Raw genomic sequence first — 23,938 nt, forward strand, 5'->3', positions numbered from 1 at the left:
TCGTATGGCTTGCTATTTTCTTTCTGTTCAATATTTACTGCTGAATCTACCGCAATTCTTAAAGCTGTTCAATACTCAAAGCTAAACAAAGGAAAATATATTATCTGTACTGACAGTTTATCCTGCTTTCAAGCTATAAAAAACTGCAATAACTCCAATTACATGATTTGCGCCATCARAGATATTTTGATATCGCTTCCTCATAAACTCAGAATTATGTGGGTTCCCAGCCACGCGGGTATAATTGGAAACATGCTTGCGGACTCAATTGCCAATTTGATAAAGGCGATATCTACCGGCTCATCGCTCAACGGAGAACCTCCAATTTAGCTGTTGATTGGGTAAATTACAATCACCATTACTCAAGGATTAACCCAAATCGCACGACACCTAATTTTCCGACCTCTCTGCCWGTCAATCTCATCACTCCGTACGTCAGACTCCGCATTGGACACACTATCATTACCAATGCACACCTACTGGACGGTAGTCACATCAKCCAATGCCCCTTTTGTGAGTCAACGATCAGTGTGCTACACCTACTCGTTTTTTGTCCTGCTCTGGACAACCTCAGACTTAAAAACTTTAACAATRACGATCCTGTTCAGCTTTTAATGAACCCAACTATTAGCAACATATCTAAAATTTACAGTTATCTGAAGGATACAGATCTTCTTCGTTGCATTTAAACAAGTATCTAATTTTTCGCACCAGTCAGCCGAAAGCCTTTGATGGTAGCGCTGCGTACTTTAGTTTATTTAATAATTTGTTTATTATGTAAGCTTTAATAAAATAAAAATAAAAGTCAGTTGCTCTATTTGGCGTCCAAATATGGAAGAAAGCCCTTGAAATCAAATTATATCTTCGCGGCCTATTTGCCACCATATGCGCATTAAGAGTTTGCTCTTAGTTTTGTACGGTATCCGCAAACGCTGCCTTACTGATCGCAGCTAACAGCCGCTAGACCCTTAGCCAAAGAGCTCACGTAGCTTTCAAATGAGAGAGTAACACCCAGAACCCAAAAAGAGAATGCCCAAAACAGATACGGTGAAGCGCTGGCTAAAAAGATGGGAAGACAGCCGAAATGACCGCTAGACATTCCGATTAATCCCCAAAATAGAACTATGGCTTAATAGATTGCACGGAGACGTATATTTTTACCTCACACAAATCCTCACTGGACACGCCTGTTCAAACATGTTCAAACATGAAAACAACGATTATAACGGAGGCGAGATCATCGAGAATATGGAGCACATAATGTGGGAAATACGACAAAGAAAGGCAATTTTTGAAAAACGCATTCGTGATAGACCCAACCCCACAAAAATCTAGTGTCTCAAATAGTAGCATCACTAGATAACAACAACGTAGAATACCAAAGAACAACTAGGAAGCTGAGGAAAACCTCCACTCCATTGAAAGATCAGCTGGAGAAAGACTTGGTATCTCGAATTGGCGCCAAAAAAGCGAAAAGAAGAAAAGACTGGCGCGCTGTTGTTAACTCTGCTATAACCGCGTAAGCGATGTCTACGCCAGTTAAAAAAAAAAAAAAATACGGGAAGAACAACGTATTTTGCTTGAAATGCTGGCTATCTGGAGTTCGGAGTGAAAATTTTATCAGAAGTTAAGGCAGCAAACAAATGGTTTCAAATTCTGGGCCGACTTCTGTAAAGACAGGTAACGAAACCTTATTACTGACACACTGAGTACACTCGAACACTTCTTTACGAGGTGAAAATAGCTTAAAGGTGGCTTATGAATAACAAAGCCCAAAAGGATTGATTACCGGCTGAACTACTTAAGCCGCCTTCGAGATGTTGGAAAAGTTGGTAAGCACGATTTGGTCTGATGAATATATGCCCAATGATTGGAACACAAATCTAGTTTGCCTTATCCTCGAGAAGGCACATCACAGCCTGCGCTCGTTACTTTCGTTCTAGAAATGGAGCATTCCAGAGAACTGTCGCAAAAGCTTTGGAGCCGTGAACTGTGTGTACTATTTGGCGATATAGATAAAAATGCCACGAATGAGCTGCTCAGTCAATTTCGTTTACATGGAAGATGATGTTAGGTACTTTTTGCGGTATGTAAGAATTCAAGGCCTTCTTTTGGTAGAAGAATCTTTACCTTAAAATCACTACTTGTGCAAAGTTTTACTCTGTTATTTTTGTTAAGAATTACCTAGCGGTATTTAAACAAAATCACAATTTTATTAAATCACCTTTAAAAGAAATTGGTTCTAATATCTTAACGTCGACTGTAGTCGAGCACAGCCAGTCATTGTTACCCAAACTCAAATGCATTGAATAAATTAGCATGAAAACTAACACTTAGACACCCTGCAATTCATAAGGCCTTTGTAAAATAATATCATATTTGCACAAGAGTTTCGGTTAAAGTTGTCTGTTGAGCTCATAGAAACTTTAACAGAAACTCTGATGGCGCTGGTGGGTAGTTACCCACTTATTTAACTGATGGGTGGGAGATAACCGATATGCCAACATATGTTTACATTTTTTAACAGTAACAAATGAATAAAAAAATAAAATCGAGAAAAATTATGTACTCTTAATAGAATTGAATAATTATAAATTCTTGTACACCCTGTGGAATATACATTTAATTTAAGGTAATATTGGCAACACTATGCAGTACCTCATGATGCAACCCTACAATTTGTTTGACATGACACACTATTCAATTCGCAGCGGCAATACGACCATTGGACAAAAAAGTGAGAGACGAATTAAAGTGCGAAATTTCTTCATTACATTTCTTAGTTTTTGCTTGCAAAATGCAAAATTACGTTTTGCTAATAGTGTGAACAAGAACGAATAAATATAGAGTTTTTAATAAAGCTTATGGAATAGTGTACCCGTGTACTGCAAAGTAAATATATATTTTGCAGAGCTGGTGTTCAATCGGCAAGTTCATCGCTTTGCTTAGTTTTTTTATCACCAAATGTGCAACTCGATTTTCTTTTAATCTATAATAAAAGTTACAAAGATACACTCTTCCAATTATTGTAACATAGTGTTCTGTGTGTTTCCGGCAATTATCATGAAATAAGTCATACCAATGTGATTGTGGCTAAAACGAAAGTAATAAGTAATCTTGTGTGGAATGTTTGACATTCAATTATTACACTGTTTCAACGAAGTGAACCACGAAAAAAGTTACACCTTTTAAAAGTTATACATATTGGTTATTCATTTAAATACCATATTTTAAAGAATATTATAAATTGTTAAACGAACCGAAAACGTGAAAAGATGACTTCAACTACTAATAGAAATGATACAACAACGAGTACTTGCGACAGCGATAATGTCGGAAGCACCATAGCGGCAGGTAATGCCAACGGGAGCGGCAGCGGCACCATAGAAGCTGAGTATAATAGAATCGCTGATCGACAAGGCTGGCATAGGTGCTACCAGGTAAACAGTAAACAATAAACCCGCAGTGGGGTGAATGCTCTCCAAAGAAAATTGAATGCAATATTTTTGCCCAATTTGCGATTATTTTATACAAAAATAATTTCCAAAACAAAAATTCAACGAATACGAAGTGTAATACAATTTTATTGGTGTATAATCCTTCCAGTAAAAGGTTTAGACGCTGTTCCGCTAATTCTAACGCTTTTAGTTTTTGCTCTAATTAACCCTGTATTATCTACATATTCATCGCCTTCACAGTTATTATTTTTATTTGTTTCTATTTTATGCTGGCTTCTACGAAATCTATGAGAGAATCAAGAAGTAAACTAGGAAAGTACATAGTCATTGCCTACAAACCAGCTTGTACTTGGTATGTACGAAAGTGTGTGCGTATACAAATTTGTATACAATTGAATGTAGCGATGTTTAATTCTTATTTACTTGTATTGTGCACTTTTGGTTGGGGAGATCAAGCTCAGCGTGTCGATTGGAAAGCTACTAGTGAAAGAAGTAAAGGCTATATTTCAAAAACACTCCACACTTCCAAAATTTCCTGGGCATTTCCAGGAAAAAAGCACACAAGATTCCCAAGCAATAAAATTAAAAAACTAAATTGTTGGTATATGATCAAAATCCCTGATAACATATCACATGTTCGGTGCATTATAAGTAATATGGGCATAATATTTAACTGATCTCACCAATTTTTAAATGACGTGATGCTCATGTTATCAAACAGATCGATTATCGGCGTTAAATTGATAATTTCTGAAACTGTCAGTAATATAACAGAATTTCACCAAAGCATAAAATTATAAAAAAAACAACCTTCCTTACCCATCCCTACCCTTCACGTGCACTTTTTAAAATTTTAAAACCAAACATGTCTCTCTAATGTGCACACGAATGTCTTTTAGGTTTGCATTGTTTACACACCCACTCTCAGTATTGCTTACATACATATCGCATATGTATGTATGTACAGTCAGTTATTTGTATTTCACATTAATATTAAACATAGCCAGCTGACTAATAGTTACGTCATAATACAGACCTCTTTGGATGCAGGTACTTTCATGCTTCAAGTAAGATATAATTTGTTGTTGGAAATTCGTCATCACAAGAGCCGACAAGCTGTAGGGGAATTATATTTGTGTAGGAATTTATATTTTCTGCAATCCGTCAATGAGTATGGACATATGCTGTTTTAACAAACACCTACCTGTTATCTACAACTGAACCCAGCAGGAAATTATTGCTTTTAAAATTCATAATAAAATTGTGTTAAGTCACTTTATTACATTTTTTCACCTTGCTTATTTTGAATTGCATTATACGAATTTTAATATATAATTTAAATGAAATAATGTTTTTATATTGCCTTGATTCAGGTGATTCACAATTTTTAATAAGCAGAAATATATTTACAAACTAATTATACCTATAGTTAGAGATTTCCTTGAATTAATAATTATTCCTGCAAGTAAATTTGTTTTTGCTTCTGATCGAGTATTTTATTGAAAATCACTAGGAAACTGAAATTAATAGTAATATTAACCGAAACTAATGGACGGAATCTCATACATTTATTAATGATAATTTTAATTTCGAAATTCGAAGTCAGTTACTTCGACTATAAAGGAAATATTTAAACCCTTGGCATTATTGTGTTGTATCAAAACTAGAGCCGCCATCAATAGCGTAATAAAAATCATATTTATTGATAACGTCTTAATCCATTTGAGAGGTTATATATTGCTTTCGACAAAAGAGCTTGTTACAAACTCTGAAACTGTGCCGAGTGTTGATTCATTTTATTTAATGTAATCTTACTGAATGTACTTCAGAATTCTAGATTCATGTTAAGGGGAATCTTACTCTAGAAGAGCATAAAGGCGAGTTTTGAGAATTAAAAAGAACAAAAAATAGACGAATCAATTGTTTTCAAATTGTTAGGGATATTTAAAAAATTTTAAGTATACGCAATAAGTTTAAAAAAAAACTTTTAAAATTAAAAAAAAAATTCATTGCTGGCTCCAAAAAGTTCTTCATAATGTCAGTACATACATATATTTGTAACAAACCACGTAACTCTTTGGAAATTTGTTTTTGGCTATCACTGTACATGGAGCAATTCCTCTTGTGGTCTTCCAAACGTACTGGATTTCATTAGACTAACTGAAATTAACTTTCGATTTATCAGGAAAAGATAACCCTTTTCCAATCCTGAAGAGTCCAATATTTCGATGTCCGGACAAAAATTTTTGCATTAAGAGGAGGATTTTTTCTTGTGATTTCTGCTTTAAGGGTCATATTATACAGCACGGATGTTTTTAGTCAGATTGGTCTACGACCAGAAGCCGTGAACTACTTGAGCCATATGTAAAATAATCGTTTCTCGCCATTTCCAAGTGAATGGCGTTCGGGAAACTTTCCCCACTTGCGCGAACTTCTACACATGACTCTATCCTCCACAGTTCTAGGTTCCTTAACCTTCCTATACCCGCGCACATGCCTGTGAGACCGACGAAACAGTTTTTCGTAAATATTTTTTTTAGGCTGTTTTGGAAAGACTGATAGTCATTAAAGTAATAAATAATTTATGTTAACAATTGCTATTTTTTGTTTTATTATATCCTATATTTCCTATAAAATAAAAAAAATATAAGCGGTTTTATAGAAAAATAACCAGGTAAGAGGAGTCAAAGTCACGGTCTGTCACATCGTGCGCGGGTATAGGTGTTAAAACATTTGGCGCGGGTATAGCAAGGTTAAATTTTGATCCATTCGTAACTTCGGCACGATTCCGATTACTTTGGCGGAGGGGTAAAAAAACCGAATTTCCGTATAAATGGGGTATGTCCGGATAGGGGAGCTTCTCCAGAGGAGGAATATCCAAAAATAATATAAAAATTACTTATATTTTTTTAAATTTTCACGATTAAAAGTTCAAAAACATGCACTAATAACACAAGGTATTTCTCTATCTTCCATTAAATTTAATCACGTTTTTCACTCTGTATATCTAAATATGCACTCTAAACATTGAAATAATTAAAAATTTGAATTTTCGTACTACTATTTTCGTATACTTTACACTTTATTACGTAATATTATTATATAATATTACTTATACATATGTACATATATACAATATTATTATATAATATTACTTATTTGCTTAATAAATTTAAAAAAGAAAATATCCATATGCATGAATAGAGGAATTTCAGCAAATTGCCTTATCATCACATGGCAGCGCTTCATTTCATCGATATTTTTGGCAAACAAATGGAGTTAAAACGAGTGTAAAATGTAATTTTTAAAATGCAGATTTTTTAGGTAAAAAACCTGCTAAAAGTGTAAGATATAGAGTTATTTACAAGTTTATAGTGTACATTAATTAATATGAAATGAAAAATGTGAATGAAGTGTGCTTAATGTGGTGAAATCGGAATTGGGCCGTACCTTCCTTGAAACATTCACAACAAATGCATATATAGGTAAATACACACATACATGCTAATGAAAATTGTATTCACCACAGCATCCAGATACCCAGACATGACACACATACATTTGCATGCAGAGGCCTGTCTAAGACGGAATCAAAAAAAAACACATTTCGAAGCAAACTTCCCACAAAATCGCAATTTGAACATTAATCGCTATATTTCCGAGAAAATGTATACATACTAATATTTATTTCGTGCTAAAAGCAATAATACTATAATATTGGATAATATTCCTTTCCATGTCACATTCTTCTCACTCTCGCTCAAATCATTTTTAGTAACGCTTTTCAACGAAAAGAGGTGAAACGGAAACTTGCAAAAAGTATAAAAACGTTTAAATTGAAAGCAAACTCGCAAACGGCATTCCTGGAAGGTCAGTCAGACAGCAAGGCGGTCGTCGCTCAATTTGGTGAACTTTCAAATTAGTAAATGATTTTCATACGCTAATGATCGTTGATACATAATAACGAGGCATAGAACGCATTGTCTGGCAAATGCATGTACATATATTATATTATGTGTATATATTAAACGAACAGCTGATTACCGTGCTTAAACGTGAGTCAGTGCTGTTTGTCTATGCTAACTGGGCATTGTAAAGAAAAGTTCAAAATTCACCTTTTGTAAAAAAAAAACTTTATTTTTACGTACATATGTACATATGTGCAGTTATGTTCACAAAAAAAGATAAAATGGAAGGTTCTCAAAGTACCAATCTAACTTAATTCAACTTTTTTTTTAGACATGTGATTTTCAAGTATAAATAAAATGCATATAATAATGTTATGGCCAAGAATTTCGCTTTGCGTCCACTAAATGTGAAATAAAGATAAGAGTTTGTCATTAGGTTCTGAAAATGATTTCTTGCAAGCTGACACGGCAAAATTCGAGTCGGAAGACTAAATTTTCCACAACTTTCTCCAAAATATGAAGTTGCCAAATATTATCTTCCAAGACGACAAGGGACTTCACTTAACCTAACCCAAAATACCGACTGACGACGCGATATAATGCGCCCACGAAAAGTTTCCTATAATAAATTGATAAATTGGCTGTCTGGAATGTAGCGCCGCCTTAAGTCGTTAAGTATAGCTCTATAACGTTCCCAATTGACTGTAACATTATGGTCGGCTATATTTTTGAAGTAAAAGGGGGCAATGATTGCCTCTACCCATAGAGCACACCTAACAGTGACATTTTAAAGATGTAACGACATCTCAACCAATCAACCAAAGGTGAGTTTCTTCGCTAAAAATTGTCGTGTGAAAATCCATCTGGTTTTGGACCGATATTTGCACGTTTTTCATATATACGTGGTTCAGGAGTAAGTCTGTTTATTATGAAATGGCAAACCAAACTAAGCATTAATCAAATAACAGCTGTCAAAAAGACCAACTCCACATTCTAAAAAAACACCTTATACCTTGGTTGATGTACGTATTATATTATCTGTGTATCTACATATGTATATCTCCGAAATTCGATGTATGATTGTAAAATGCTTCTCGTGTTTTGTTTTTGTTTTATTTCAATAATTGCAACATATTTATTTTAACTTTTTAGTGGAAAAATACTATTTTCCATATAAAATGTGATGTATGAATACGAATTTAGCCGACTCTATGTTATGATATGTACGCATGTGAACAAAACAACTGGCAGAGAGCATGTATGTACATACATATACAGCCGCTATCAAAATGATAGCAACTCAAATATTTGACAAACGAAATCTTGGGATATATAACGATACAGTATTTCCCTTTTATATAAACTCAGTACAACAAACAGGATTCTGGCCATGGAGCCAACTAATTTCTGACGTCTTTCCATGGGAATCGCATTTGAAGTCCGCTCAATACCAACACATAGCTCAGTATTGTTTTTCGGCTGACAAATAAACAAAGTTTTCTTTAAAACAACCCAAAGATTTTCAATTAACTTCAGTTCTGGCGATTGCGGAGGCCAGTGCAGCAAGTTTACCCGATAGATTATCCTGCTGCATTGCCCAAATTAGTGGCGTTTCATCTCGGGCAACAGCCAACATCTCGTTTTGCAAAATATCAACGTATACATTCTGATCCATCCTAGTTCTTATCTAATGAATTGAGCCAATACCATTGTGAAAAAATCCCGTCCAAACCATTATACTGTGGCCGCCGTGCTTTACTGCTTTTGTGGTATATCTCAACGTATGTTCTGCATTAATAGATCTTCTAACGTATGGTAGTATCGGGATCCCCAGTCACCAAACAAAACGACCTTGCTCTTGTCAGTCCAAAGAATCTATCTCCACCTTTCAGCTAACCATTCTAAGAGAATTTTCCCAAATTACATGCGCTTTGCTACTTGTTTTGTAGTGAGAAACGGCACTTTCCTAGGGCTACAAGCATTTAATGACGGCGAGCTGTCCATACACTAACAATCACATTCAGTTCTTTTTTTTAGGTGCGTTGCTGGCGTAAATGGCTTTGCTTTGCATAGTCTGGTTAAGTACTATAATTCTTGGTGATATTCCTCGCTCTTAGCCACGCGTTTCCACTTTCGTTTCATAATATAAAGCGTTTCGCATCATTTTCCTGGAGCAACCGAGCAATTTTGTTTAAGTTCTGTTAAAACTTAGAGAGCACACCGCACATAACGATATCACACAGTGATTGCTGCCAGACCAGAAAAATTATAAAATATATTTTAAAATATTATCAGTAGAAAATGTAGTGCTATTTTTTTGACCGCAATTGTACATATATCGATCACCAATTGATGAGTAATTCCCATATAACTACTTTGTCGTAAAAGTTTGTGTGTACGAAACGTCACCATTACGATGGCTGCGCTGATAAAAATTATAAATAGGTAAATCACAGGAATGAAAAGTGGAATAACCAAAAATGTGACAAGTCATGCAAAAACAAATAAATACAAAAACTACCAAACTAATGTTTACACTTAAGTGTATTTATAAACATATGCAATGGAATAATAATTTTCTGACTGACAATACAGTTATTAACATATATTTTCGCAAAATGTTGCAACAGAGTACAATAGTTTCCTTCACCTAACGGTTCTTTTTAACATCTAAACTTAAACAAAATGATAATCCCGGTCACTCCTAAATAACGGTTGCGTTGAAAACTGAAAAACCGATAACTCACTAAACTGTGGAAGTATTATAAATATTTCACAGCCACGATTATACTTAAAAGTTTCATGGGAATTGGTTTACAAATTTTCAATATATGTATATGTATGTATATATTATTCTTATATTACAGTGTAAAAATGGGCCTTATCGGAATAAACCACACCAACTTCCCATATGTCACAATTTTAAATTCCATCTAATTCTATTACTTTGCAATATATATTATAATATAATCCATAGCCACCATATACCTAAAATAAGAATTTTAAACTCCCAGTTGAGATTATACCGCATACATCGATAACTAAACAAGATTAGGTTTATGCTCCTGGCCGGATAAAATCCGGGTCAATTCCGGTGCGTAGAACCGTCTTTTGTGGGATACTGTAGCATACATGATACTTATCTAGAATAGACCCCGAATATTCGTAAAAAGAGGTCAGAATTATGGGCCGACAACTCTTAGTTTTCGTGTCGCAACCACATTTATCTCCGTGTGCCCTCTGGCTTTTATAGTAAACTCAAACGACTGCTCCGGAAAACCGTTTTGAATGAATTGAAAACATTAAGCGTGAATCGCTACGCGTATTGAAGGCTATTCCGTACATTGACTTTTACAACGTTTCGAGGATTGGAAAAAAAACGTTGTCACAAGTTTATTGCGACCAACAATGATAACGTTGAAAAGGACGATATCGATTTTGAAGAATAAATTAAAAATTGTAAAATTATGAACAAAGTCTTACTATTTTTTGTTCATAGTACCAAACTGACTCATCGAATTCAATCAAGTCCTTGTATGGTAAACATTTTAATTTGACGAGATATCTTCACGAAATTTGACATATGTATGTAGACTATTAACCAAAGTATCACTACATTTGTGGAGAAATTGTCCAAAGTTAATCACTACAGCATATACATGTATGTATGTATGTATGTATGTACTTAGCTAGCCAAAATCAAGAAAATTATCTTTTTATATCCCTTTATGCCATAAAAAATGCACATGTAAAGGGTATCAGTGCAGCCTAGGTTAACGTTTTTTCTTGTTACACTTAAAAAACATCTTTAGCTCTGACATCGCACTCTGTTTCGCTCCAGTTCTCAAGGTAAATATGTACATATGTATGTATGTATACAACGATTGCATTGTTTTTATTTTTAATGAGTACAAGATTCAATTTTCGTTGCGAATTGTAAGATATTCAACGATGGATTTCGCACTGTACGCTTCGTGCGTTTACATACATACATATGTATGTACAACGTGTTGTAGTGTTTGCATACCGGCACACACGCGAGCACAACTAAGTAAATGTTTTCACATTTCCACACGACATTGATCATACATATGTACATATAAGGAACAAAATGCACTGCCTGCACACCGCTTGCACTACCTTGATTAGAACTACATGTATGTATGTATGTATACACAACAGTTAAAATGCTGTCTCTTATACACATCTAGATGTGTATAAGAGACAGCATATGTACATATAAGGAACAAAATGCACTGCCTGCACACCGCTTGCACTACCTTGATTAGAACTACATGTATGTATGTATGTATACACAACAGTTAAAATGAGGCACTCTTGCACATTGCTGCAAACGCCGCTAAAATTTGTTAGCCTAGTTAATTATGCATGGGAGAAAAGTGTTATATATGACGATTATAACGGTCACCATGATAGCGAGCTGACAACAGTTGCTTCATGTTCGGGGTTTCTATCTCTTTGCCTTTGCCTATGTGTTGTTGTTGTTTTTTAAACAGAAATTCATTCATAATACTCAGAAATCTTGTAATTTTTATCGGCCTTTGTGTGTGTTCTGCCGTTTTAAGTACGCATACGTATGTATGCATGTGTATGTATTTATATTGTTGTAATGCATTCAATTGCATGTCGCGTGTGTGGCATGATATCACTACGAAGTCTTAAGCCATCTGTGCTGTGTGTGTGTGTGTGTATGTATGCCGTGAGTAAATGTAATGTTTCATCAAAGGAAGTCGCCTCAATAACAAATCAGCGTGACGTTTTTTGACTTTCATATGACTACATATAATAAGCACAATGTGAAATACTTTTTTATTTTACAAAATATCTTCATTAAATTTGGCATGTCGTAGGGTTTGTAAAAATATGTATAGTGAATAAAATACTTAATTCATATACATATTTGAATTATTAAAAATGAATTTATTTTTTCATTAAAGGAAATTCGTGATCACTGTGAACGTGAAGCTAGTGAAAAACAATTTGGCACTATTGAATCGGAGAAACCTTACAATCGCTGCCTAAACAGATACAGAGATGTTAACCCGTACGATCACTCTCGCATCATCATACATAGGGGCAGTGTAGACTATATAAATGCAAACCTTGTTCAGGTAAGACAGTAATAATAATGAGTGTATTAAGGAGTCGAACATCTGTATAAAATTTTATCAAGATCGGTGCAACACTTCTCGAGAGATTTTGACTAGCGTAAAGCAAGTTTAAAGTTTTGAGTAAGAATAGAGCTGACATTGAACGTCGAACTGCTTAAGTAATTATTAGAAAATTGAAAAATTATAACATTATTCTAGAAATATGAAATTGAAAATACATTTTTTTGAGGCCGTGAAACCCTTGTACGTACTCCCTTAAATACACCCAACATCTGCCTTATTTCTCTATTATTTCCATTCAGCTGGAACGTGCCGATCGCAAATATATTTTAACACAAGGACCTCTAGTAGACACCGTCGGACACTTTTGGCTAATGGTTTGGGAACAAAATACCAAAGCCATTCTAATGTTGAACAAATTAATGGAAAAGAAACAAGTTAAATGTCATCACTATTGGCCAGACAGAAAGGGTCCTGAGAACGCGTTGAGATTAGAAGAAGTTGATTTGACCGTTGAGTTTCTACATTGCGAAGAATATAAGAACTTCTGTCGCAGATGGTTCAAGTAAGTATATAAAAAATTAAATTAAATTAAACAAGTACTTAAATTTACTACAAAAATCCGCAAAACTCATCTGTAGGCTAACAGATTTGGAGACAAATACCAGCCGTGAAATACTGCAATTTCACTACACAACATGGCCAGACTTTGGCATTCCTAGTTCACCAGTAGCGTTTCTACAATTTCTAAAACAAGTGCGGGACTCGGGAGCACTCGATGCCGATGTGGGACCAGCAGTTGTGCATTGCAGCGCTGGTATTGGCCGTTCTGGCACATTTTGTTTAGTTGACTGCTGTTTAGTATTGGTTAGTGTGTGATAAAGCACTTTTAAATGTAACACAGTAATATGACAATATTCCTTGTTTTACCTGCAGATCGAGAAGGAAGGCGAATCAAATGTTTCTGTGCAAGATGTGCTTTTTGAGCTGCGCAGATATCGCATGGGCTTAATACAGACTGCAGATCAATTATTTTTCTCTTATCAATCAATCATAGAGGGTATTAAATTGCTCAAAGATCCAGTAAGTTATTTTTTTTCTTAGATATCACAACTCAAGTTATTTCTTTTTTTTATATATATTACTCATTCGTTGGACATTTAAAATATTAATTTACGAAATAATTGCAGGAATTTCTAAATTACAAAGAAAACCCAATTACCAGCAGTGACAGCACACATGAACAGTATGCTACAGATGTAATAGCTAGTGGCGATGTTCCACCACCGTTGCCACCACGCACACATTCCCTAACACTGCCAATGGCCGGTTGTAGCCCTGCCGGTTCATTAACATTGAACCTACATGGTAAACCATTACCAAAAATACCAGCCAGTGAAAGTTTTAACGAGGAATTATACGCACTCACCGACAATGCAAATCACACCAGTAAGGATGCATTGAATAATTTCATAAATAATGAAAAAACAGCTGATAGTTTGTCAAATCGACCGCTGCCACCTTTACCACAACAGCCTCAAATCACTCAAGCCTCATTGGATCGTGTATATGGATCAGAGAGTGATGAAAACGAATGTTACGAAAATGATGAAAGTGACGACGACGACGACGACGATAATGATGAGCAAATTAATGAACAAAACGATGACAAAGCGGACGATATGAAAAACGCTAACGCTGTCCATGAACGGAGTATAAGCAGTGAACGGGCAAGCGGCGGTGGTGGCGGAGGCGGCTTTAATGAGCAATTGGGCGAAGTTAAATTAAACGGCACCGATGTAACATATAGTAATTCAAACACCGTCGGGTAAGTCAAAAACGCCTTTATAAGTACACGATACTAAAAACAAGTTTATCAATCCTATAGAAGTCCCGAAAACGAGTTGAAGCGACGAAAACGTGCCGAACGACAGGCAAATATCGAGCACAAGGTGAACGAGATCAAGCGAAAGCAGCGCGAATCCGAAGAGAGCAAACATGCGGCGAAGAAACGAAGGTCATTAATTACCTATATTGCGGCGGGTGTTGTTGTGGGTGTGATTTGTGTGTATGCATATTCGAAATTAGCCTAAAGCAAAACCAGTGTGTTGCAAATAATGGTAAATACAACTGAGCGGCGTAACGGCCGCAATCAGCTACAATTGATAGTTAACTTTGTGTCGCGCACATGCTGTAAAGCGCTCCATCATTTACATATACAATAACGCTCTCGCCAATAATATCAATAACAACAATGCGAATAAGTTATTATTTAGAATATTTAATGTTGATTGAATTAATCAGAGTTAATATTTTGCATGTAATTGAGACGCAAATTATCCAAATACATTTACAAAATACATTCATACATAAATTAATCGCAAATAGTACATAGTTATCTACATAAATTCATACTTTTGAATAAGATGTAAAATCTTGAAGCATATTTGTGAAATGTTTACTTTACTCATTTGACCATTACTTTCCAAAACTTTTGCATAATAAATATTTTCGCTTTTATTGACATAAAATACCTAGAGCTCTATATTTTAACTTTGGTTTCAGTTACTTATAACCACAACACGCACAAGAAACCACACCCTATGCACCTAAAATTCATACATGCAGGCATATTTTTACGTACATATATACATATATAATTTTTCTCTATAAGTCTCAGCCAATTTATTTAAACATTTTTGGGATTTAAAAACATAAACGGTTTACTAAAAAAATCGATTCTTACAAGTGGAACCCTTTAAGTTCAAGCCAGCTAATTTGTGACCTTGAATCAAAATATTTAGAACAATGATATTCTATTAGTTTGACCAATCCAGCAGAATTTCTTTTTACCGACTTAAACCCATTAGTTGATACGCTTTAAATTGAAGCTTAAGTTTTACAAAGTAACACAAAAATTTCTGCTCGATTCGTATATGTAATTAACCGCAATAGACTGAGCATATGTATAACGAAAACTAGAACAAATTACATCTTTGTAAATATTTACAATTCATAACATTATATAAAAAATAATAGAGAATATAAGATGAATAGTACTAAGTTGAGAAATGCCACACTTTTCTTTCTAACCGCACTAAATGTTGCGTAAGAATTTCCTTAAATTGCAACGTTATTTTTTTAATACTTAAGCGTTAAATTGAGAATATGCTGCTAAAAGAAAATTTTTATACATAATCTCGATTTTTTTATCAAAAGTTATCAATATATTTGGAAATTTTAAAGAACTTTATTAGATATTTTTGAGCTAAAGAATTGCACTTTTTTCTTTGCATATTGAACTCTTGGCACTAGTAGTTAAATAATTTACAATTTTCAATATTTCTATATAATAACTCAAAATTCTCCCAATTTTGTTTGTAAAGTCTTCTGAGCACAATTCTTAACTGGATAGAAGTCCGGATTTCTTACGCTTACATAGACCACACGCTAAAGATTTGTTATGTATACATAGCACAGCAGTGCATAGATAAACATTGCATGTGAAGTATAACCGAAGTTATATTTTACACACCGCATAAAAACTCAGCTGTTTTTACATGTTTGTCAGATCACCCAAATGTGAAATATTATAAACCAAAATGTCAAGTATCACAACAAATGCCATTAGAAAAAAGCGAAAAGTTGAGCAGCAATGCTTTAAACTGACACACAGCATAGTTATCAAAATTCAACAGATTTCTATGCCATGGTCAGCGTTCGTTAATCAAATACATGCAAAACGCATTAAACAGATTCCTTGGGTGACAGTTCTCATGTATGGCAATGCTCTGCTTTGAATGCACTACTGGGTCTTGAGCGAATCCCCAATCGTGTTCTAGAAACTTGAAATTAGACTATATCATTTAACGTGAATTGCTTTAATGACCCTGTCAGCTAGTGACTCCCAGTGAATAACGACGCTGGCTATATACTGAAAGCGAGTTTATCTATAATCAAAAATGAGAATTAGATATTGTTCGTTTAATTTTACTTGATATTGTCAATATAGATTGAACAGTTTCCCACAAAAAATAAATATAAATTAATAAAATAAATAAAAGGGCGTTAAGGAAAGCGCGAAAAAATGAAGAGAGGCTTAACAACTTATTTTCTACTCACTTACATATGTATTATTAGAACAAACATGACAAAAATGTAAAATTTACATTTATTACAATTACAAACAAAAAAAAAAAAAAATGAAAGGCGCATAGAAGCAAGCAAAGAAATACCGCGCCGCATAGGGTTATAAAAATTCAAGTTTTTTTTTATCGCAGCAATTTCTGGAAAAATAAAAATTTTTCTGTCGCGGGCGAAACCCTTGATGAAGCTACAATATTTTTTAAACGCTAACGGTTTTGTAAATGCGTTAAAATTACATTTTCATGTAACCTTTTGTTTCGCAACATATTATAGCTTATGAAATATTTTTGCAATTTGTATTATTTCTTATTTAATGCGCAACTGTTGACTATTAGCACGATATCCACATTTTGAAACTCGCATTTATGGGCATAAACTTTTTTAATATTCCACATTCTATAATTCTATTTTTGTACACAGCCCTTCCCCCGATAAAAACACAAATTTATGTATAAGAAAAAAAAGTTCCGTTAATGGAGATTTAATATTCTAGCTCGTACATATTATGTATATTTATGCGACGTGCTTTTAAAAAAAATTACATCTACACTATATTACACTATGTTTAACTGACCTTATTTTCCGTTTATAAAGGAAAACTGGTTATGTACTAGCCAATATTATTGTTAGCAACCCAACCTAAAAACAATAAAATAGGCGTTAACGTTTTCCCTACTGACTATGAATTTGCGTGTATAAGTACATACATATATAGATACGCTATACAAAAAGAAAATATAAAGCAATATCAATTTAAGTAAACAGCAATGAACGGATATTTATTATCCATAGAATTGCTGCAAAATAGGGAAGCACTTCGAAACAGAAGTTGAATACTCGATCAAGAACCTTTTCAAAGGTTGTCAAAACAGTTTGTGGAATAATTAAAGCTAAGCTAATAGACAACTAAATTTGAACAACAGGGCCTTTTGCATATGTTATGATCTTTCAATTTACATATATAGAAAAAAGGCGAAGAGGTTAAGCTGCACTATATAGCATAGCACGATATATAACAACAAAAGTGATGGAGTTTCAAAAACGAACAAAAATAATATCATATTTAGAAAATATTAAAGTTTGATAAATACAAAAACAAAAGTGGTGGAGCTACGCGTAGTTTTGATCTTTTGGTATAAACCCATGCATACATATTATTAGTGTATAAATACATACATACATATATATAAATATATAGAAAACAATTTATTTTTATAAGTAACACAGGATGAAAAGAAAATACAACTATAACAAAAATCTAAAATTATAATGCAAGTATATACACAAATGTACTTTTATATTATAAAAAATATATATATATTTATAAATCAACTACAAATATAAGCAGCAGCAGGAGTTATTACTGATATATATATATATATAACATTTACATAAAAACTAGTTTAAAAAAATGTAAAACAGTAAAATGAAATCCCTTTATTATAGTAACATACATATAAACAGTAAGTTCTATGTTTTAACTACTTGAAAATCAGTAAATTTAATATGAGAAATAAAGATTATTTAAGAAACGATGGCAAAATAATTGAATTTCAACTGATTTTTTTCTAGTCATGCATGTAGTAGATTTGTATGTATCTAAATGTATATGAAATTCGTAATTTTTGTGTTGTATTAAAACCTGTCCGTATTTGTTTTGTATGTGTTTTTTTCAGACGTTTGAAGAAGTAATGATGATGAAGCTTGTATGGGAATGATGTATGGATGTTGCATAAGTGGATCATGACTGAGAGAGAAGATGTTCGTTTGTACGAATTAAGAGTGTCTTTGAGAAATTTTCAGCTTCACAGTAATTATGATTAGAGAAACTGCGCATCGACCAATACATATATTAAAACTAACAACCAACAACGTAGCAACTGTATAAAATATATATATATATATAACTATAACACCCGCATATAAAGAAAAGTATGTTGTTCGTGTGTATAGTAAATGTGAAAATACTCGAAATAAATGCCTTAAGAAAATCAACAGCTACATTATTCTATTAATTATCTATCTGCTGACAATTAATGGAATTAATGACTACGTCAATCTACGCAGCCATCCTAGTTATTTATTTTATTTTATCTATTAGTTGATGAAAAGAAGAGAAAAATCACTCAAATTACATAACTTAAATAATGAAAAATGCTTTTGGAGAATATTTCATTTTGTCTCTTTGTAATTTGGCATTAATCTAAAAATTGTAAATTTAAAATATAATTGGATATTTTACGGGGTATCCTATGCAAAAGTAGCATCTGCGAAAATATCAATAAAAATAAATAACTTTGAATATTTTCTACTATTATTTCCGTTCTATATATAAAAAACGACTCTTTTTCTGTGTATTGGAGCAAACCATTTTTGTTTTGAGGAAACTTAAATTAAAGTGTAAAAAAGCTTTCGAAATTAGCCTTCAAATTCGTAATATTATATTTACCTTCGAAGTTCGAAACTGAACTTATTTCAAAAGTCATTCATTATTGATTATAAAAATACTGAAATTTAGGAATCGCCGTTTAATTTACACCTTTTAATATACAAAGAAAACATCGGCGTTGCAGTGAAACGCAGACGAGGAAGCTCCGACTTGTCAGGATGCTTCTTGATGTCTCCTATCGAACAACTGCGCTCCGAGCAGTTCCTTCTACGGTGCTTTAGCAGAAATCATCGTTACAATCACCTGCTTGAAGCGGAACCAGCTTCTAGGAACATCATGAGGTCATTTCTTAACTATAGCATATACTGTACCCAAAAAAGGTGGCATTGTATTTATTTTGAAAATTCTTTATTTATTCCTCCAAATCAATTTCATCCCCTTCAAAGTAATCCCCTTCCGATGCAATGCACTTCTGCCAACGGATTTTCCAATCTTGGAAACACTGGTTGTAATCACTTTCCGGGATGGCCTTCAGTTCCGTCTTCGCTGCGGCTTGAATCTCCTCTATCGTATAAAAACGGTGTCCCCAGAGCGGTCTTTTGAGCTTGCTGAACAGCCAAAAGTCGCACGGCGCCAGATCAGGTGAATACGGTGGTTGCGGAACGATATGGGTTGAGCTTTTGGCGAAAWGATCACGAATTACGAGGRCAGTATGGGATGGTGCATTATCGTGGTGTAAAAACCAAGAATTGTCTTTCCACAATTCCGGCCTTTTTAGGTGGATAGCGTTACGCAAACGACGCATAACGTTTAAATAATATTCCTTGTTGACCGTTTGACCGATTGGAACGAATTCATAATGCACTACACCACGATAATCGAAGAAAACAGTCAACATGACTTTGATTTTTGAGCGACTTTGGCGCGATTTTTTTATTCTCGGCTCTCTTTTGGCACCATATTCGCTCGATTGATCGCTTGTTTCGGGGTCGTAAGCATAGATCCATGTCTCATCGCCAGTTATAATGCGTTTCATGACACMCTGGTAGTCGGAAAGCATCGTTTCACACACTTCAACGCGATGCCTTTTTTCCAAAAAATTCAATGTTTTCGGTACCAGTCGAGATTTGACGCGCTTGAGGCCCAAAACATCTTTCAAAATGGTATTGGCTGAGCCTTTCGATATGCCAACTTCATCAGCAAGGTCTCTAATTGTTAATCGACGGTTTTTCAACAACAAATCTTTGATTTGTTGAACGTGAGCTTCGTCGGTTGAGGTTGATGGTCGTCCTGGACGTTCTTCGTCTTTGACACGTTGACGGCCGGCTTGGAACTCACTATACCACTTATAAACATTTTTTTTAGACATAGACTCATCGCCAAAGGCTTTCTGCACCCTCCTCAACGTATCCCAGCAGAAAATTGATTCCGTAAACAAAATTTAATGCAAATTCTTTGCTCAACAAATTTCGACATCGCAAAAAGACGAAAAACTCACTTTTAGCAGTTCACAAAACGACACATATCTCAAACAACAATATTTTGACGTGAAATTTTACTGACAGTACTACCAACCTAAAAAAAAATTATTCTCCAAATCCTTCGACGCGCGCAGTTTAAATTCAAATGTCACCTTATTTTTTGGGCACAATAGCTGCCATACAAACTGAGCAACTGATTTTTCAAGAAATATTTTCCAAAGCAAAGCAATCTCCGGACAAATTTTTTTTTTTTTATCGGATCGATTGGGCATATACTTATCTGCCATACAAACTGAACAATCAGGGAAATTCTTTTTTTTAATCTTATTTTGAAAAAAAAAAAACGTAGATTATGCATCACCTACTCCTCCGATAATGTGGCTACTATCGCCACTCAATCTTATTTTAACTACAATCGTGTGGCAACTTGAAAAATACATTAACGTAAGGAATGTATCATATGTGAATGCAGTCATAAACGTCAAAAATCGAACAAAAGATTATTTTTAAGAAAAGATTATATCAAGTGTTTATTTTAATTAAAATTAGTCATTCAAACTTAAATTAAACCATTAAGAGAGTTTAAAGAATTAATTCAAGTAAAACATGATGCCCGCTGCAGAGGAGGCGCAGATTTCAAAGTTGTTATCCAGGGTTTGTGCCTTAATTCAGTTTTTTTCCAATGCATAATTAATATTAAATATATTATTTATATCGTAGTATAAAAACGTTAGTGCGACCAAAAAAGATGTTATTGACGTAATTACCACGTATCGCTCCCTGACATATAATTTGCAAAAATTCGGTAAGTTGGAATTGTAAAGGGTGCTGTCTCGCAGTATTGCTAGATTTCATCATATCACATATATGTACGTTTTATTTTTTAGTTTTCAACGATGGAAGTACTAAGGAGCTTTTCAATTTGGCTGGAACTATACCGGTTGTTTATAAAAGTATTTTTTTATTTTTAATTTTAAACAATCAAAACTAAACAAAAATAATATTTACCAACAGATAACACTTACTACATTCCAATATGCATATGGTTAATGGATACACATCCTCAAAATGCACCAATGTGCTTTGTAAAACCAACCCCAACAATGCTAATTAAGGTATCAATGTATGTGGACCATAATGGAAAGATTTATTTGCCATATCTGCACGATTGGCAACCGGTGAGTGCGTGAATAAAATACCATTGTGTTGTGTGTAAAAAATAAAATAATGTTTCCAATAATTTAACAAAAGTTTATATAAAAAAATTATGTCCTAAATAACACAATAACACTTCTTTTAAATGTAGCGTACATCGGATTTACTCTCTCTGATACAAGTAATGATTCTGACGTTTGGTGATCACCCACCAGTTTTTTCCAAACCTAAAAAACAGCCACAAAATCCGTATACAGGTATGCATTGTTAAATGATATAAAACATTCAAATCTATATTTTAAACTATAGGTTTACCTATGCCTGGTGGTGTCGGATATCCACCTTACCCTACAGCTGCCGGAGGTGCATTCCCACCTTATCCGACAGCAAATAATTTTGGACCATTTCCACCGTATCCCACCGGAGGCAATTCCTCTGTGGCTAATCCTAGTACAAGTGCAGGAGGTTATCCACCGTATATGAATTATCCACAAGTTCCTGGTTATAATTCTGGATTTGTAATATTTTTTAAAACTATCATACATATGTGCTACTCTTCTAACATCCGTTTTTTATATAGAATTCTTCAACACCAAGTTCCACGGGTACCATAACAGAGGAACATATTAAGGTATCTCTTATTAGCGCAGTGGAAGACAAACTACGACGTCGTCTACAAGAGAAAGTTAATCAATATCAAGCTGAAATTGAAACACTCAATCGTACCAAGCAGGAATTGGTAGAGGGCAGTTCAAAAATTGACAATGTTATTGCACGTCTTATTAGAGAAGAAGTAAGTAAGAAACTTATTTAGCTGTGCTTATTAAAAAAACTTGTTATTTGAGGTGGAACTTAAAAAAAATGTAGACATTTTGCGAGACAAGGAACAAGAACTTGAAAAAAGTTTAGACGCATTGGAGAAGTCTGAAGGTATAGACCCAGATGAAGCCGTTACAACAACAGCGCCGCTATATAGACAGTATGTTTTTATATCAATACCTATCAATATCATGTTTATCTATAAAATATTTATTTCAGATTACTTAATGCGTATGCAGAAGAAGCGGCTCTTGAGGATGCAATTTACTATTTGGGTGAAGCTTTACGAAGTGGAGTTATTGACTTGGAAACATTCTTAAAGCATGTACGTCAATTATCTCGTAAGCAATTTATGCTTCGAGCTATTATGCAGAAATGTAGACAAAAAGCTGGATTGGCGGGATAAATAACACAATGCCATAGTGAAATAAAATCATATAATGGAAATTTAATTTTGTTCCACTAACGTTGGAATTACTCAACAAAATAAAATAAATATATTTATTTCATTATTATGTATTCAAATAAAAGAAATCGATAAATTCATTAATTGCAAATAATCAAAAAACATCTACAATTTAATGTGGCAAGTGATATACATACGTATATGTATATCCTTTAGTACAGACTTTGATAATTGGAAATCATTTCTCCCACATGCAATAATTTATAATCAAAATTTTCTTTAGCACATCTTTCTAATACTTTGTAATATAGCAAGTATAATTCATATAAAAATTTTGATTACACAAAGAGCAATATTTTTGTTTTTATTAAAAAAAACTGCGGTAGTCTTATAAATACACTTTAGCAATCGCAAAACAATTTATATGTATATACCCACTGAAAGCATTAGGAAAACTACTCCAAAACCTAGAAATATTGAAGCGCAGAGACTAATTGAAAGCTCTTTAAACAGAGTACGCTCCTTAGAATTCTTTGGTCGCGATACCACAAATACGAAGAACCAGGCGGTGAAAAAAGTACCAATTGTCAGCAATACCGTAGCTAGGTGTGGAAATACAGCTGGATTTACAGGTGAAACATACCGTTGCATACTTTCCATGTTGTCTCTACAATTATTTAACAACTTACATTTTTATTTAAAAAAAAAAATATCTTATATCTTACCTGTTTATATATTTCTATTATCAAAAGGGTGGAATTTATATTCCTATAGAGATTTGACAAATACGTGGCCCGGCTTGTAAATGTTTATAATGATGACCGTCATATATCGACTTTATTTAGGAATGATAATGGCAAAATAGCGTCAACCGGTCGTCTATTGGTAGCGATGACATTGTTTTACAATGATTACTTTGTGGCGATGATAACAAAAATATAATATATGTAAATAAAAACTAAAAGCTAAATAATTGTTGATGTATTGGCAAAATGATGGGTTAATTTATATAAAAGAAAAAAAATCTGTATAAGGGTAGCCCTA

General features: G+C 33.8%; 3 protein-coding genes across 5 annotated transcripts; 2 read left to right on the top strand and 1 right to left on the bottom strand.

Moving 5' to 3' along the window:
* The first annotated feature begins 2,712 nt into the window (after nucleotides 1-2,712).
* Nucleotides 2,713-18,645, top strand: LOC108965117 (tyrosine-protein phosphatase non-receptor type 61F). Of its 3 annotated transcripts, none has more exons than XM_018927333.1 (8): nucleotides 2,713-3,440; nucleotides 12,325-12,498; nucleotides 12,801-13,063; nucleotides 13,140-13,365; nucleotides 13,435-13,581; nucleotides 13,689-14,326; nucleotides 14,387-14,618; nucleotides 18,321-18,645. In XM_018927333.1, the coding sequence occupies exons 1-7, from the start codon at nucleotides 3,276-3,278 to the stop codon at nucleotides 14,589-14,591; spliced, it is 1,818 nt and encodes a 605-aa protein (XP_018782878.1). In that variant the 5' UTR covers nucleotides 2,713-3,275; the 3' UTR covers nucleotides 14,592-14,618; nucleotides 18,321-18,645. The 3 variants fall into 3 exon arrangements, with proteins under 3 accessions (XP_018782878.1, XP_018782888.1, XP_018782870.1); XM_018927343.1 differs by having other exon boundaries at nucleotides 14,387-14,515; XM_018927325.1 differs by lacking the exon at nucleotides 18,321-18,645 and having other exon boundaries at nucleotides 14,387-17,401.
* A 2,312-nt stretch (nucleotides 18,646-20,957) lies between these two features.
* LOC108978291 (tumor susceptibility gene 101 protein) lies at nucleotides 20,958-22,986 on the top strand. The gene is made up of 9 exons (XM_018948482.1): nucleotides 20,958-21,168; nucleotides 21,235-21,319; nucleotides 21,402-21,467; nucleotides 21,529-21,692; nucleotides 21,821-21,926; nucleotides 21,979-22,187; nucleotides 22,250-22,462; nucleotides 22,515-22,648; nucleotides 22,708-22,986. Exons 1-9 carry the CDS (start codon nucleotides 21,121-21,123, stop codon nucleotides 22,892-22,894), a joined length of 1,212 nt encoding a protein of 403 aa, XP_018804027.1. The 5' UTR covers nucleotides 20,958-21,120; the 3' UTR covers nucleotides 22,895-22,986.
* Nucleotides 22,987-23,190: 204 nt separating this feature from the next.
* Nucleotides 23,191-23,748, bottom strand: LOC108978297 (transmembrane protein 258 homolog). The gene is made up of 2 exons (XM_018948495.1): nucleotides 23,620-23,748; nucleotides 23,191-23,561 (listed from the first exon to the last, which is right to left on the bottom strand). Exon 2 carries the CDS (start codon nucleotides 23,552-23,554, stop codon nucleotides 23,315-23,317), a length of 240 nt encoding a protein of 79 aa, XP_018804040.1. The 5' UTR covers nucleotides 23,555-23,561; nucleotides 23,620-23,748; the 3' UTR covers nucleotides 23,191-23,314.
* Between the last annotated feature and the right edge of the window lie 190 nt (nucleotides 23,749-23,938).

The sequence above is a fragment of the Bactrocera latifrons genome, unplaced genomic scaffold, assembly GCF_001853355.1.
Source record: "Bactrocera latifrons isolate USDA-ARS-PBARC rearing strain unplaced genomic scaffold, ASM185335v1 scaffold_1, whole genome shotgun sequence".
In the NCBI taxonomy this organism is placed as follows: domain Eukaryota; kingdom Metazoa; phylum Arthropoda; class Insecta; order Diptera; family Tephritidae; genus Bactrocera; species Bactrocera latifrons.

What these genes read in the sequence shown, in the direction of transcription:
- LOC108965117 (XM_018927333.1), top strand. Translation starts at nt 3,276, where the DNA reads ATGACTTCAACTACTAATAGAAATGATACAACAACGAGTACTTGCGAC. An exon ending in TTGACTGCTGTTTAGTATTG is followed by an intron (nt 13,366 to 13,434) that starts GTTAGTGTGTGA and finishes TTTTACCTGCAG; the next exon opens with ATCGAGAAGGAAGGCGAATC. An exon ending in TTAAATTGCTCAAAGATCCA is followed by an intron (nt 13,582 to 13,688) that starts GTAAGTTATTTT and finishes AAATAATTGCAG; the next exon opens with GAATTTCTAAATTACAAAGA.
- LOC108978291 (XM_018948482.1), top strand. Translation starts at nt 21,121, where the DNA reads ATGATGCCCGCTGCAGAGGAGGCGCAGATTTCAAAGTTGTTATCCAGG. An exon ending in GCCACAAAATCCGTATACAG is followed by an intron (nt 21,927 to 21,978) that starts GTATGCATTGTT and finishes TTTAAACTATAG; the next exon opens with GTTTACCTATGCCTGGTGGT. An exon ending in CTGGTTATAATTCTGGATTT is followed by an intron (nt 22,188 to 22,249) that starts GTAATATTTTTT and finishes TTTTTTATATAG; the next exon opens with AATTCTTCAACACCAAGTTC.
- LOC108978297 (XM_018948495.1), bottom strand. Translation starts at nt 23,554, where the DNA reads ATGGAAAGTATGCAACGGTATGTTTCACCTGTAAATCCAGCTGTATTT.